The sequence below is a fragment of the Bombina bombina genome, chromosome 4, assembly GCF_027579735.1.
Source record: "Bombina bombina isolate aBomBom1 chromosome 4, aBomBom1.pri, whole genome shotgun sequence".
Taxonomy (NCBI): domain Eukaryota; kingdom Metazoa; phylum Chordata; class Amphibia; order Anura; family Bombinatoridae; genus Bombina; species Bombina bombina.
The window spans coordinates 338,119,559-338,134,979 of NC_069502.1; the positions used below are offsets into that span (position 1 = coordinate 338,119,559).

Consider the following 15,421-nt stretch of genomic DNA (forward strand, 5'->3'; position numbering starts at 1 on the left):
ATGTGTACCTGACTACTGGCTATCTAGCCCTAGTGAATTATACACCTCTCCCTCCATCTACTGGCTTGTAACATGCATAGATCAATGATCTGTCTCAAATTCTATCATTAGTCATTAGAGTTCTGCCTCTGGCCATATGTTTATCTATTGTTCTGCTCAATTTTAAGTTGTTTTCATCCGACCTACACCTATTACATCTCTTTAGCTCTCTCTGATCTGTTACTATCATAAGTTGTCATTACTGATTAGCTAAATTGTAAATATATCTAGTATTTGTTCTTGGATTCTTGTCACCAATCTCCAACTAACCCAGATAAGACATGGTAAATGTATAGTTTGTAAACTACTATAAACTATTTTTTTTCACCCTTGAAGCTCAGAAAGCTGACAGCAGTGATGAAGTCATTAATATGAAAAATGAATCTGTTAGAAACATATATGATGGATTTAAGGGGAGCATGAATGAAATTACTGGAATAAACAGGTGACATAATATGGAAGTGAATTAGAATAATTGGTGTTTCATGTGATAGAAAGTGTAGAATTTTAAATATACCAGTGAGGTGAAGGTGGCATAAGTGATAAACAGCAAGTGGTGATGCAGAGCTTTAAAGAAAAGCTATTGTATGAATATACAATATTTTAGAGCATATAATAAAATGATAAATGTTATATAATTAATTAAGAGTGAAGCATAAAAGAGAATGAACAATTTGGAACAAGCTATGTGATTACATGAGTTGTAAGGAATGAGGTTTACAGTAAATCTAGATGTAAAATGAACTAACTATTTTTACTTCCGCTTCACAATTGGTATAATTTAAAAATTAAAATCAAATCTACTTAATTTTGAAAGGGTATTTTTAATTCTGTATTCCGGTTTCCGTTTCTATTTTTCTTTGGGTACCATGTTTATGACATCAGTGTTAAAGTATGTTTATATTATAATTCACCATTTCCTTTGTTAAAGAGCTGCACCGCGAGCTAACTGTAGGCTGCAATCTGGGGGGCTTCCTAGGTACAGTGAGAATTTAGTATAATGGGAACAATCTGTTTCAGACTTTCTTTAATATCCAGAGGCTGCCAGACTGGATGAAAAGTGAAGACTACAAGGACAAAGCAACATGTAAATGAGTCTGCAGATGCTAAAATAAGTTTAATGGAGGCCTGTACAGACTGATTATTGAGTGTAAGCCATAAAATAAAACAAAAATAAGTATGGCCACCCATGCAAAGCCAAGTTGTGCCAGAGCTAAAGTTCATACTCAGGAAAACAAAGTAACTAAATACAGCAATGTGCAACACTGTATTGAAATATTCTTACTGGACTGACAACCATGAATGTATATGTAAAAAAACACATTTTATATTACCTAGTATATTCTACTATCTAGAATTCAAAGCTACAATAAAAGTTACCCTTTAGCAGAGGAAAGCAGTATTACAATATTCTTTAATGAGACATATTTACTATCCCAGCGATCTAACTATCCATACATATTGACATCTATTTCTGTAAAGGAACATTTTACTGTTAAAAATGTTATATTTGGGGGGGGCGTGTCCAAGCAGCGGCTCTGAGCAGTCGCACCTTTCTGGAGGAAAAATCAATAAACCGCCAATTATTGCTTTAATTTTACAGCATCTATCAAGAATACAAATATCATTGTGTTTACTATTATCTACTAGCAACAATCCTACCAGACTTGCTGTATTAATGAATCTTGAGCCAAAAGCAGACAAATGAGGCCTGTAGCAGTGGCAAAATTACAGGCAGCGTGTCCCCCCCCCCCCCCCGATGGAACTTCGGTACTTAGCCAGAGCTGGTTTGCACCTTTAGATCTAGTAGTTATACTACGATTTAAAGCTCTCACTACTATATTATACTCACATCTCCCATCAGCCTGAATACACTGCAGTTAATCCCATGTGGGATGATGACTTTTCTAACAGAATATGAATATGGTGATCCAGCGCTAAGATGACCCCTATGCTGTGGTACACAAAGAGGGTCTAACCAACCCCCCAAAAACAAAGTGAAGGATATAGAAAGGGGTGTACACAGCGCCAACAGAGGCTTAGGGGTCGTTATACACACTAGTAAATTATAATAATATATATTTATTGACCAGATACAATAAAAGATGCAATGAAATTAAAACAAGCAATAAACTTAAAACAATTGAGATATAAAAATAGATAATAAAGATTGTGGAACAGGTACAGAAATCCTTGTTCCTTACAATGGTGCAAGAAGGGGGGTCTCGTTGATGAGACTGGAAAACAAGTTAAATACGATATACCAACTAGCAAGTAAAATAAAAACTACTGGTAGAAATAAGCAAGTGTTAATTAAAAACACTGGTAGAAAAAACACAGATAATTACTGGTGACAATGTCCCAGTCAAGCTAAAATACAGATGATACTGAAAGAAGTCAGATTATGTTGATAAAACCTAAAAAATCTGAAATATAACCTTAATAGATTAAAAGCAGCTGATTACTGGTGACGATGTCCCAGTAAAGGGCTGAATGTAATAGCTGGTAATGCAAATGCAGCACGATAAAACGGCCTGCAGTTATGGATCCATATCTGAGGGATAGCCTAAGTAGACTTTGAAAACGATGTGATAGTTAAGGGGTCAAGAGCGAAATCCGCTCGCAAACAACAAATACAAACAACAAATGTGAAGTGCCGTTGCACAATATAAGCCAAAGTGTGATATACAAAGAATTTACAATAAAACGCAAACGTACAATAATAATCCAAACAGTGGGTTAATAGAGAATGGGGAAAACCAGATGAATAAGGAGAGTGTAGCTATGTGACAGAAGAAAAAATGTGAATAAACGTCAAAAAAATCCAAAAAATCTCACGATAATGGGTGTTCAACACAATATTCAAAAAACTGTTGTTCAAAAAACTGTTCAAAAAATGTTCAAAGCAAGTGTCCAAATAAAGTCAGTGAAGAAAATATAAACCAACAATAACGTTATATCCAAATGCAAAAGTATTCAATTGGTGAAGTGCTCCCAATAGAAAAAAAGAAGGAGACCTTGGATCCCAATGCGTCCTAATGGAAATCAGCTGCTCCTGTGATATACTGGTCGAGTCCTAGAATAAAAAATAAAACATAGCGTGGCACAGTTTTCTTATACTCAGAAATATTGAAAAGATGCTTACCAATGGGTCTACGCGTTTCGGTCCTCAGTGGACCTTTATCAAGACTCTAACTACTATATTATACTCACATCTCCCATCAGCCTGAATACACTGCAGTTAATCCCATGTGGGATGATGACTTTTCTGACAAGCTGGACTGCCGATTTGCCAAGATAGAGGCATTACTGCAATCTATAGCAGACAGATTACCCTCAAAACACAAGCTAAATTCATATATAGAAAGCACAATATTTGCAAAGACCACAGTGACTCCTATTCAGCTAAATGTAAAAGCTTCAAACTTTGAAGAAGACAGACAGCCCAGCATGCGGACAATTCCAGAGCTCACGCAACCAAATACCAGCCATATACTACCGCAGTCGTGGAAAATGTGTGGCTTCGCATATAATCCAAAAGATATTACTTGGCAGTATTCTCCTCGAGCTGAACATTCCCTTTACAAGCTGGAGCTGCCAGATCAGAGACGTAATGGCAATACTGGATCCCCCACAGCGGTAAGGTTCTATTGGACACAGACACCATCTTTACCTGTATATGGAGGGGAGTCACTGATCTCTGTGGACAGTGGGACTACACACTTATAATCCACAACAACCAAGTTGAACTGGGACGCTTTACTTCACAATACGTTACCTATTGCCCTCAATCTTAGCGGTTCCCAACATAGGCAAAATCCAAAGAACCTAATCCAGCCTGAAACAGCTGCTCTGTAGATTCGTCTGCCCAGACCTGCAGAACGCATTTTCTCTCCAGCTAGCCTACCCGGCCCTAATGCCTCAATCACAGATTTTATCTACTCCATCGTGGCCCACCTATACAAGACTCCTCTTGGCACACAAATTAATATACGGCAGAAGAATAGGAAAGGAGAGGGCTAACAACCGAACACTGCTTCAGTCAATAATATTCCATTCTTAATGTGCATATTAGACAGCTAGTTAAGTTATTTCAAATGTTTTATATGTTAATAACACTCTGATGTTTTTGTTGTATTTTTGTTTAACAGGCTTCTAGAAAACTGATTTAGCTTTTCACTGGTATGCTTTATTGTTACCTTGACTTTCTACTGTAAGCCAAGTGAAGGGTTCAATATGTGTTTATTTTATTTTATTTTTTCCATTTTGTATCTCTTCCCCTTATAAGTCATCAGTGGTATATAAGTATACTCCACAATTTGGTTGAATATCCATGGCCAGCATCCGGGGCCGTGGGAATGAGCTAAAATTAGAATAACAGCATTCTTTATTTTGCTTATAAGAAAGTCTGTATATATTTTTACTGGACCCCCTTTATGTTATTTTGCAGCACCAATGTTACCATGTTATTTTATGGTTATAGTTAAGTCTTTACAGGACTATCTTTTTCAACTATCTATATGATGAATACTATAATTAGGAGCAACCAATATTAAGAACTATAATTTGATGCCTACCTTATCATAGCTATTGATAGGCCTCTAAGAAAACATAGCCCTTACATTATCTTACAACACCCTCATATATCTTAAGAGTTTTTGCTGCCCTCCTTCCATAGCTCTTTTGTTCTCTCTTGAGATACACCTCAGCCCCCTACATATATAGGAATAAAATGAGGATATCCACCATGTATGCTTTGTATTTCACTTACAGTTTGTGTTTGTAACTTTTTTAATCATAATCTATACTGCATTGTTCCATGAGTAACCCTATTACAATCTTGTACCGTATAATCACATATTCCTGTATGTATAATTCATCCTCAATAAAAAAAAATGTTTTATATTTTGCTAAAGAATGTTATGCTTAAATTGAATTCTTCTTTTAGTATGTGTTCAAAAGGTGTTCAACAGCTAGTCAAAGTTACATTACTAGAACAACCTTGAGCCATTTAAAGGGACATTAAACTGCTGTGCACAGCTACAAAAGATTAGTGACTATTCACATTCACCTAGATTAGAAATTTTGCATTTGGGTTTTAACGCTGAAAAAAATGACCATTTCAGCCTTAAAACCGGAATGCAGTCATTACGAGTCTTGCCGGTATAGCTGAACCGTAAGCATTTTAGCCTTTATCGCAACGTCACATTTAAAAAAATTACGTTTTTGCGTGAGATTTCCATAGTGCTGCCATTACAAGTTTTGCGGTGAGGCTAAAAAGCTTGCATTACAGCCTATACCGACACAATCCATTCCGCAATCTGAGACCAGTAGTTATGAATTTTGCGCAACACAACTCATAACTAAAGTGTTGCAAAGTACACTAACACTCATAAACTACCTATTAACCCCTAAACCAAGGTCCTCCCGCATCGCAAACACTATATTAAAGTTATTAACCGCTAATCTGCCGCTCCCGACATCGCCGCCTTTAATAAAATGTATCAACCCCTATTCCACCAGTCATCGACATCATCACCACTGTAATAAAGTTATTAACCCCTATTCCGCTGCGCTGCTCCCCGCCATCACCGCCACTAAATAAAGTTATTGACCCCTAAACTTCTGGCCTCCCACATCACTGCCGCTAAATAAACCTATTAACCCCGAAACCGACAGCCCCCCACATCGCAACAAACTAAATTAAACCACTAACCCCTAAATCTAACAACCCCCTAACTTTAAATAAAAATTACAAGATCCCTGTCTTAAAATAAATAAAAACTTACCTGGGAAATTAAAAAAAAACTAAGTTTAAACTATAAATTAAACTAACATTTAGGTTTAGGGGTTAATAATTTTATTTATTGGCGGCGATGTCGGGGTGCGGTGGAATAAGGGTTAATACATTTATTATAGTGTGGGTGATGTTGGGGTGCAGGGGAATAGGGGTTAATAACTTTAATATAGTGGCGGCGATGTCGGGGAGTGGTGGAATAGGGGTTAATAACTTTATTTAGGTGGAGGCGATGTCGGGAGCGGCAGATTAGGGATTAATAACTTTATTTAGGTGTTGGCGATGTTGGGTGTGACAGATTAGGGTTGTTTAGACTTGGCGTTTATGTTAGTGTGTTAAGTTTAAACGTAAGTTTTTTTTCCCCATAGAGATCAATTGGGTTGTGTTTCGGAGCTTTTCATTCCGTGATCGTAAGTTTTTTGGGTTTTTTTCTAACACTCTCTCCCCATTGATGTCTATAGGGAAAGCATGCACAAGCATGTCAAAGCACTATATGGTGGCTCATCGCCACCATATCGCACGCACAAGACATCTTTTTAAAAACTTGTAATGGCAGCGATATGGAGGGTGAAATAACGCAACTTTTGTTGCTTTCGTTTCGCACCCTCTATAGCAATGTTCCCTCTAATGCGTGCAGCAGCGCGGTCACGCATTGATTTTAGAAGTCCTGCGCACTACTTTATTAACGCCGCGCATCAAAAGGGGCATTAATGAAGCAGAAGCCCTCAGCACGCCAAAACTCTAAGTGCTCAGTTTTTTTTAGCGCCGGCAAAGATATTGGCAGCAGACTGTCGCAGAATGCAGTAAAGATCTCCTAGTCCTCCCTATATTTGACTATAAGGCGCTGCTGCGGACTTCCCCAATTGCAATAAGGGGAGGGCATAGAGCTGCAGAGAGGGCTGGCCGGGCAGGGACTACACTACAGGCAAACAGAGGCAGATCAGGGGAGGAGGCTTCCCCAGGTGTTCTGGAGCTAGCGTGAGATCCCTCTTGGTGACTGAGTGTCCAGTGGTGCATCGTCAAGGTAGGACACTATATCTTCTAAGTATCATTAAAGGTCTTTAAGGGAAAGTATAGCAGGATGAGTCTGGGACACAAAATACATACTAGATCTATTAGTACTAAAGCAAATGAGGCTCCTCTATTGCTCCTTTTATTAGCAGAATAGAGCAGGAAGCCAGCCAAGTCAAGCATCCTTTGGCAGGCACTGAGCTGCGGGTTCTGACCAGCATGTTAATGCTAATGCTGTGTCTCCATAGTGTTCAGGCTCTCTGGGGGTGAGGGAGAGTGGCTCTCTGGGTGTGTGTGTGGCTGTGAGGGAGAGTGGCTCTGTGTGTGTGTTAGGGAGAGTGGCTCTCTGGGTGTGTGTGTGGCTGTGAGGGAGAGTGGCTCTGTGTGTGTGTGAGGAAGAGTGGCTCTGTGTGTGTGTGAGGGAGAGTGGCTCTCTGTGTGTGTGAGGGAGAGTGGCTCTCTGGGTGTGTGTGTGGCTGTGAGGGAGAGTGGCTCTGTGTGTGTGTGAGGGAGAGTGGCTTTGTGTGTGTGAGAGGGAGAGTGGCTTTGTGTGTGTGTGTGTGAGAGGGAGAGTGGCTCTCTGGGAGAGTGTAGGTGTGGGTGCAAGGGAGAGTGGCTCTCTGGGTGTGTGTGGGTGAGTAAAAGTAGATCTGTGTGTGTATGGCTGTGAGGGAGAGTGGCTCTCTGTGTGTGTGAGGGAGAGTGGCTTTGTGTGTGTGTGGGTGAGAGAGGGAGAGTGGCTCTCTGGGAGTGTGTAGGTGTGGGTGCAAGGGAAAGTGGCTCTCTGGGTGTGTGTGTTTGAGGGTGTGAGGGAGAGGGGCTCTCTCTGTGTGTGTGTGTGTGTGTTTGAGGGTGTGAGGGAGAGGGGCTCTCTGGGTGTGTGTGTTTGAGGGTGTGAGGGAGAGGGGCTCTCTGTGTGTGTGTGTGTGTGTGTTTGAGGGTGTAAGGGAGAGTGTGTATGTGAGTGTGAGGGAGAGTGAGTGACTGTGTATATATTTATGTGCGAGTTTGCATATGTGTGTTATGTTTTCAAGTGCGCACACATATTGGTCACTTGCCCAAAATTTGCACAGGTACCTTTTTTTACGCCCAGCGCTCAAAAAAATTAGAACATTTCTCTATAGCGCAAAACTTGTAATCTAGGTGTATGTTATTGCATTTCATCCTGTTCCTGCAGCTATTTTTAAATCAGCTCTCCTGTTTTAAGAGCTTAAAGATACCAGATACTGAAGCGCAGTCTCTTCATACTAGGTGTCGCCATCTTGGAGTTCAGGTATTCTCACAACTCGTGACAGAAGTAATGTGCCTTTACATGTCAATTAGGTTGTCAACTTTTTGACAACTGTATAAAAAGCTTCAGCTTAGAGTGCATGATGCAAAGCAGGAGCTGTGCATTTTTGCAGTGGCTGCATTGCTATATATCATTGCTTAGTATTTTTTTTAAAATATATTTTGTTTAACTAAAACTGTGTAAAAAATGCAAAAATGTAAAGCTCACATGATGTATCATGCATACTAACTCAAAATAAATGATGCAGCTATTAAAAAATGGCCAATATTTTGTCAGCGTCTATGAAAATACTTGAGCTGTAACAGTTGCAAAAAAAAAGTCTAGATGAGGCAGCATAAAAGTAAAAAAATGTATTTAATTTTAAGCAAAAGTCTCAAACAACATAGCAACATTTCTGGATATGTTCCCTTAATTATGCCATACACATAAATGAAAACTCACATCTTATATACACTATTACCACTACAGGGCACTAAAGAATTAACTCCTTAATACATAGGTCATCACAAACATATTAAATACATATTATGTTTTTACAACTAAATCTAGCAGTAATAATATCTAGCAAAAAATATTTTATTTTAGACAAGGCACCTCTCTGATGAAGGGAATGCAATAAAGTAATGAGTAATTACTATTCTTTTGTAGTTGTGCACATCAGTTCAATGACCCTTTAAGATAAAGATGCAGGTTGCAGCATACCTACATACATATGCTCCTGATTGGCTCACTGGCCTTATTCTTATTTGGAGTGGCAAAGCATTGTTATGGGTGCACATCTGTGATTATACATACCTCCCAACCAACCCTAGGTCTTGTGGGATTGTCAGATTGGGAGGTATGCCTACTGTCTCTTTGTCAGCTTCTCAGGGACTGCCCCAGCCCTGCCCAAGACACGACAACAGTATAATTAACCCTACTTATGGCCCAGCCTCAGTAAATAGCTAAGCCACCCACCAATATCACCCCCCCACTGCATTTACCCAACTTCCACAATCCTGCAAGAAAGTCCCACTAAATTCTAATCCTATATGTCACAACCCATTCAGCTTAAAGGTAAAGATAAAACATTTTAAAACCTAAATTCTAGCACACGTAAAACATGTAATGTACATGTGAAATATTCTTTTTATCTTAAGTCTCTTTTAGTCTTACAGCAGGTCATGTACTCTCTTCTTTCTTGCTGTAGTTATATATATATATATATATATATATATATATATATATATATATATATATATATATATATATATATATATACTGTATAAATGAAAAATAAGACAGTCTTGGTTGGATAATCACGGTGTTGAATACAAATGAATAGGACATGCTGCAGCATTGCTAGAAGAGACTGAAAAAACATTTTAGACTTTAGAGACAAGTAAACTTTGGGATTTAATAATTGCATCTTTTTTATTTACATTATTTTTCCTTATTTTTGGTGAAGTTTAGGAATTTGGAGTTGTAATTGGAGAGGGGATCATGTGAGAAGAGGATATCATTTCGGGGTATTGTGGGGGGGGGCTTGGCATAATTGTAATGGGGAATATACATGAATGAGAGGGGAAATCAAGATAGGAAACGGGTTCAGATGACAGTTAGGTTTTGTGTACTGGGACAGGTTACTAAATGCAGAGGACCATTTGTTTTTGATTCTCCAAACTGAGCTTTAGCTGTGTAAAAGCTGTTGTACAATAGCTAAATGGTGTTGTTACTGGTGAAGCACTGTAGCCTGTACAACAGTTATACAATATGGTTACTAATATACTATTAAACTATAGCAGCTCTCACAAAATATATGTTGCCATTACTTGGTAACTTCAATAGTGCTTGTACCATACACTTTTTGTAAGTCTCAAGAAGAAGAATTGCTTTAATAGTAACAGGGGACTACTATCAGTAATAAATAATAGACACAGCCTGTTAGTGCCATCTTCACTTATTTATTTTGAGGGGTAAGAGCACCTTTTTCTCACAATAATAATGTGCATGAGTACACTTTTCACTTCAATTTTTTTTGAGTAGAATGAGAGCTTCTTTTTTTTCCACTGTGCAATTTCACAATTTTGGAATGGAGTAAATATCATCTGTTTTTCATCTCTCTCAAAGGGTATTAACAGATAATGTGATTCTATTGTATGTTACATGTTATGTTCTCTATTTATTGCTTTCATCCACAGATAATTAATGTAATGTTTCTAAGCATGTTGATTGTGTTTCAATTTTATAAATAAAGACACATAAAAATTAGACTGTATTTTTGCTAACTACTTTTTTTCAGTAATGTAATTACCGTGGTTTGTTTCCTTCTAGCCACTGCTTGTAGCAACTTCAGAATGTGGTGCTGCTCTCCTTCCTTTAAATGTGGCATCTTGGATACAAGCTCTTTCAGGTGCAGGTTTATTGGCTGGGGCTGCATTTCATAGACTGATGGGAGCACACACAGCAGCAAACTATTACCTGGGAAACAAAATTAAACATCTGATTTTTCAACATGAGTATATAAGAAATGCACTAAAAATAATTAAATGAATATACAATTTACATAGTGAAACTGTTGAACCTTTATTATAATCAAATAGTGCAAAAGTAATGTTAGTGACAGACTTCTGACATAGGGCCATTTGATCTAAAGCTCTCCACTCAGATGAGATGATCTAAAATGGTCATCCAGCACTGCAAGATCTCTCACAATGCAAGTTTTGCTATACTATCTGGCTGCGGAGAGACAAGTACCATGCAATATAGCCCTGCAAGGAAAAAAGAGCTGATTTCTTTAGGGCAATACCCTACAAAAGGCCCTTTAAAGGGCTATTGGTAGTTAATTGTAGGCTAGGGATTTTTTTATTTTGGGGGGGCTTTTTATTTTTATAGGGCTATTAGATTAGGTGTAATTGTTTTTATTTTGCATAATGTTGTTTGCTATTTTTCGTAATTTAGTGATTTGTATCTTTTGTACTTTAGTATTTTTTTATTTTTTGTAATTTAGTATTTTTTGTAATTGTAGATTTAATTTTTTTTTAATAGTGTTAGGTTTTTTTAATGTGTAATTTAATTTATTTAATTGATAGTTATTTTAATTTTAGTATAATAGTTTAGTATAATAGTAATGTTAGTTTAATTTATAGTTTAAACTAAATAATAAATAAAATTTTTATTTATTTTAAGATACATCTTTTAATTTTAATTTAAAGTTAGGGAGTTGTTATTTTAATTAAGTTTTTGGCAATGTGGGGGGCTGGCGGTTTAGGAGTTAATAGGTTTATTTAGTGGCAGTGACGTGGGAGGCCAGAGGTTTAGGGGTTTATAACTTTATTTAGTGGCGGCGATGTTGGGGAGCAGCAGAATAGGGGTTAATATCTTTATTATAGTGTGGGGGATGTTGGGGTGCAGGGGAACAGGGGTTAATAACTTTAATATAGTGGCGGCGATATCAGGAGTGGCAGATTAAGGGTTAATAAATTTATTTCGGTGGCAGTGATGTTGGGGCGGCATATTGGGGTTAATAAGTTTATGTAGGTGTCAGTGATGTCGGGGGCAGCAGATTAGGGGTGTTTAGACAAGGGGTTTATGTTAGGGTATTAGGTTTAAATTGAACTTTTTTTTCCCCATAGACATCAATGGGGTTGAGTTATGGAGCTTTTCATTCTGCAATCGCAGGTGCTAGGTTTTTTTCTAACACTTTCTACCCATTGATGTCTATGGGGAAAGCGTGCACGAGCACGTCAAAGCAGCACTTGGATTTTGTGCGGTATGGAGCTCATCGCAACCATATCGCACGCACAAGGCGGCTTTTCCAAAACTCGTAATGGCAGCACTATGGAGGGTGAAATAACGCACATAACTTGTGTTGCATTCGTTTCGCAACCTCTATAGTGCAAAACTTGTAATCTAGGTGTTTGTTAGACATTTCATAAGGGCTTGAACCCTTATTGGACATTCCCATCTATAAAAAGAACTCCTCAATCTTAATCAAATAAACTTACATCTAAAACAAAGACACTGACACAGATCTTTAAAGACCGCTCATGATCCCTTTTATTAAACTTTAAATAACTTAATACATTTAAACTTAAGACTTTTCATGAAGTATTCTCATCTTGGGTGGCGGCAGCTGAGCAACCTAACAAACCCCAAACAGCAAGAGGTCAGGGCGTTACACGGGACCTCTGCCAGGCCCTACCTCCATAGAGTAGCAAACACCCTAAAAGAGCACGCTCAGCAGACCCGCTGGGTGGAGTACCCCCAGGATGGCACCTAGGGACATAACTCCACCCATTAGCTCGACTGCCACCTCCTAAGAGCTCTTACTTCAAAAATAGGCCTTGACCTCCTGCTACCAGAGGATAACAACAAATTCTGACCCATAAGGGGTAACGATAAGGCAAACCAAACAGCAAGCAAATACAGAGGGGAGAACAAATTAAGGGCAGAGGGCTTACAAGAGAAATTTCAACCAATCAGACACCCGCCTAAGTAACTAAAGCAGCAACCCTAAGGAGGTCATATCACCTCAGTGCCGCCACTCCACTGCACCTGCAAAAGAGCAGCACAAAACAAAGGATGGGAGAGGAAAAACACAGTGAAGAAACTGGAACCAAAAGATGACGAGAACAGGCATGCAACTGCCTAAATAGTGAGTACCAAACCCACCCACTTCTTTTGCAACAAAGTTGCAACACACACGCTCACTCATACAATAGATTCCATGTCAGGCAGCGAGTAAGGCCCTTAACTCATTCTATGCTGACAAGCAGGCTTACACTATCATAACGACATCACACAAAAAATACAGGTGGAACATACTTACTAATAAGCTCTCTGTGCTAATAATTTTCTCTATATATATTTTTGGGCTAAAATCTTGTGCAAAAGGCCTATTTTACCTCATGTTTAGATTTTCTAATTGTCAAATTTTATATTCCCTATAATAAAATTAGAGCTTTTGATTAGCATGAAAAAATATATAAGGTTTTCATAAAATGTATTTAATTTTAGGCCAATGTAACTAAACTATGCTAATTTTGGCCTTACTCACGGATTGTCATAAATGTTATTTTGATATTTACACAAGTGTGTATAAATATGCACTACCATTCAGCCTTTAAAAAAGTGCCCCTAGTAACCTGTAGAACTGACATTTACACCAATGTTTTTCATTATTTTAAATCAAATTAAAAATATTCTCTTTTTGTTTCAGGTACTCCGTTGTAAGTTACCCGGGGGCCCTGTTACTTTTTGTATCTGCCAGGTTCAGTATTCATTAGAATTACCCTTCACTTTCTGTACAATGTCACTATATGGTGGTACACGGTTGTGAAGTGCTGAGATAATTTCTTGTACTTTGAAATAAATAAATAAATATTTTCTAAATGCTGCTTTACAATCTGCACACCAGTGATATAATAGTGTTGCATGCTTAATGTTCTCCTGCACAATATGGTCTATGTTCTGAAAGTTTTGATAGTGGTAAGCAGTTCACTGAGGTTATTAGTGTTATGTAATAGCATTAAGCTAGCCCCTGTTTAAGGCTCAAGAAGATTTATAAAAGTAATCTCTTTATAAACCCCAGTGCCTTCTGGAATTGTAAACGTCTGGTTCAGAAATGGATAACATTGACTTTTTCCCACACACTATGGAAAAAAGAACAGAACATTTTGTAGCATCAAGTGTATAAAACAGACAATTCTTACATACTAAAGCTTTAAAGCAATAGCTGGCAAAGTGTGGGTACAATATATGTATATTTTTGTACTAATATTTTACTTAAAAGGACACTGAACCCAAATTAATTGTAATTCAGATAGAGCATGCAATTTTAAGCAACTTTCTCATTTACTCCTATTATCAATTTTTCTTCGTTCTCTTGCTATCATTATTTGAAAAAGAAGGCATCTAAGCTTTTTTTTTTGTTTAACCCAGGTTGTTCACAAAAATGGGCCGGCATCTAAACTTACATTCTTGCATTTCAAATAAAGATACCAAGAGAATTAAGAAAATTTTATAATAGGAGTAAATTAGAAAGTTGCTTAAAATTTCATGCTCAATCTGAATCACGAAAAAATATTTTGGGTACAGTGTCCCTTTAAGTTTCGTCCTGAGACCACTGATAAAAAAGCAAAAAGTACCACAAATAGTTTCCTCTACTTCTTTATAATGTTTATTTACTTAAATAGAATTTATGTTGATATTATTTCAGGGCTTTTGCATACACAACTAAAAGTGGCAGAAATAATAAATCGCATAAGGAATGTACTATTTCTGCTCCAGCAACATATGGATGACATATGTATTTATTTAGGCTGAGCATTTGCTGCATTATGAAGAACAATTATGAAAGATTTATTAATAAGTATAACAACTCTTTATTGGCACAAAAGCTTTGTGGCATAATACTTCCCTGTTTGTACGGCTGACACATAATAAAATATATAACACATTTATTCATCTCATTAATGCTAAATAAATGTACATTATAGGCGACCACAGGACCAGAACAAACAACAGCACAACCTCACACAGATACTCAGTTACATTCAGGCAGGATATTCAGACAAAGGGTTCCATGTACGAAGCAGCGAGCCCAAAGAGGGGCAATAAACTCCTTTTTATATATGCATAATGTATTAGTAATTGTGTGATTAAAGGGATATGAGACCCCAAATTTTTCTTTTGTGATTTAGACAAAGCATGTGATTTTAAACAACTTTCTAATTTACTTCTATTATCAATTTGTCTTTGTTCTTTTAGTATCTTTTGTTGAAAAGCAGTAACCTTTGCATTTCTGGAGCTCTATATGGCAGCAGTTTTACAAGAATGTTATCCATTTGTAGGGGCACTAGAGGGCAGTACTATTTCCTGCCATGTAGTGCTCCAGATGCCTACCTAGGTATCTCTTCAACAAAGAATATCATGGGAAGGAAGCAAATTTTGACAACAGAAGTCAGTTGGAAACGTTTTTAAAATGATATGCTCTGTCTGTACCACAAAAGAAAATGTTTGGGTTTCATATCCCTTTAAGCGCTGCAAAAGATCAGCAAGAAAACAAGATTTTTTTCAAGATTTGTAGGATTTTTGTAATTGAGGGCAATACATATAACCCTGCATGCCTTCTTTTATTGTCGCCAGTGCGGACTAGAACTAAATTAAACTGTGCATTAGGAAAATTCACTAAGAGGTTTCCCCATCCTCTCCAGCATCACCAGAGGTTAATTTCATGCTTTTACACTAAGAAAAAAAAATGCTTTGAAAAATTACTAAATACTAAATACTAATACTAAAGT

At 37.5% G+C, this 15,421-nt stretch overlaps 1 protein-coding gene across 1 annotated transcript in view; it reads right to left on the minus strand.

The window, feature by feature from the left end:
- The window catches only part of VEPH1 (ventricular zone expressed PH domain containing 1), a 971,752-nt gene that overhangs the window by 762,589 nt on the left and 193,742 nt on the right, over positions 1 to 15,421 (minus strand). The window contains exon 4 of the mRNA XM_053711791.1: positions 10,432 to 10,598. Within this exon, the coding sequence (XP_053567766.1) occupies positions 10,432 to 10,598 (167 nt within the window). The remainder of the gene's footprint in view (positions 1 to 10,431; positions 10,599 to 15,421) is intronic.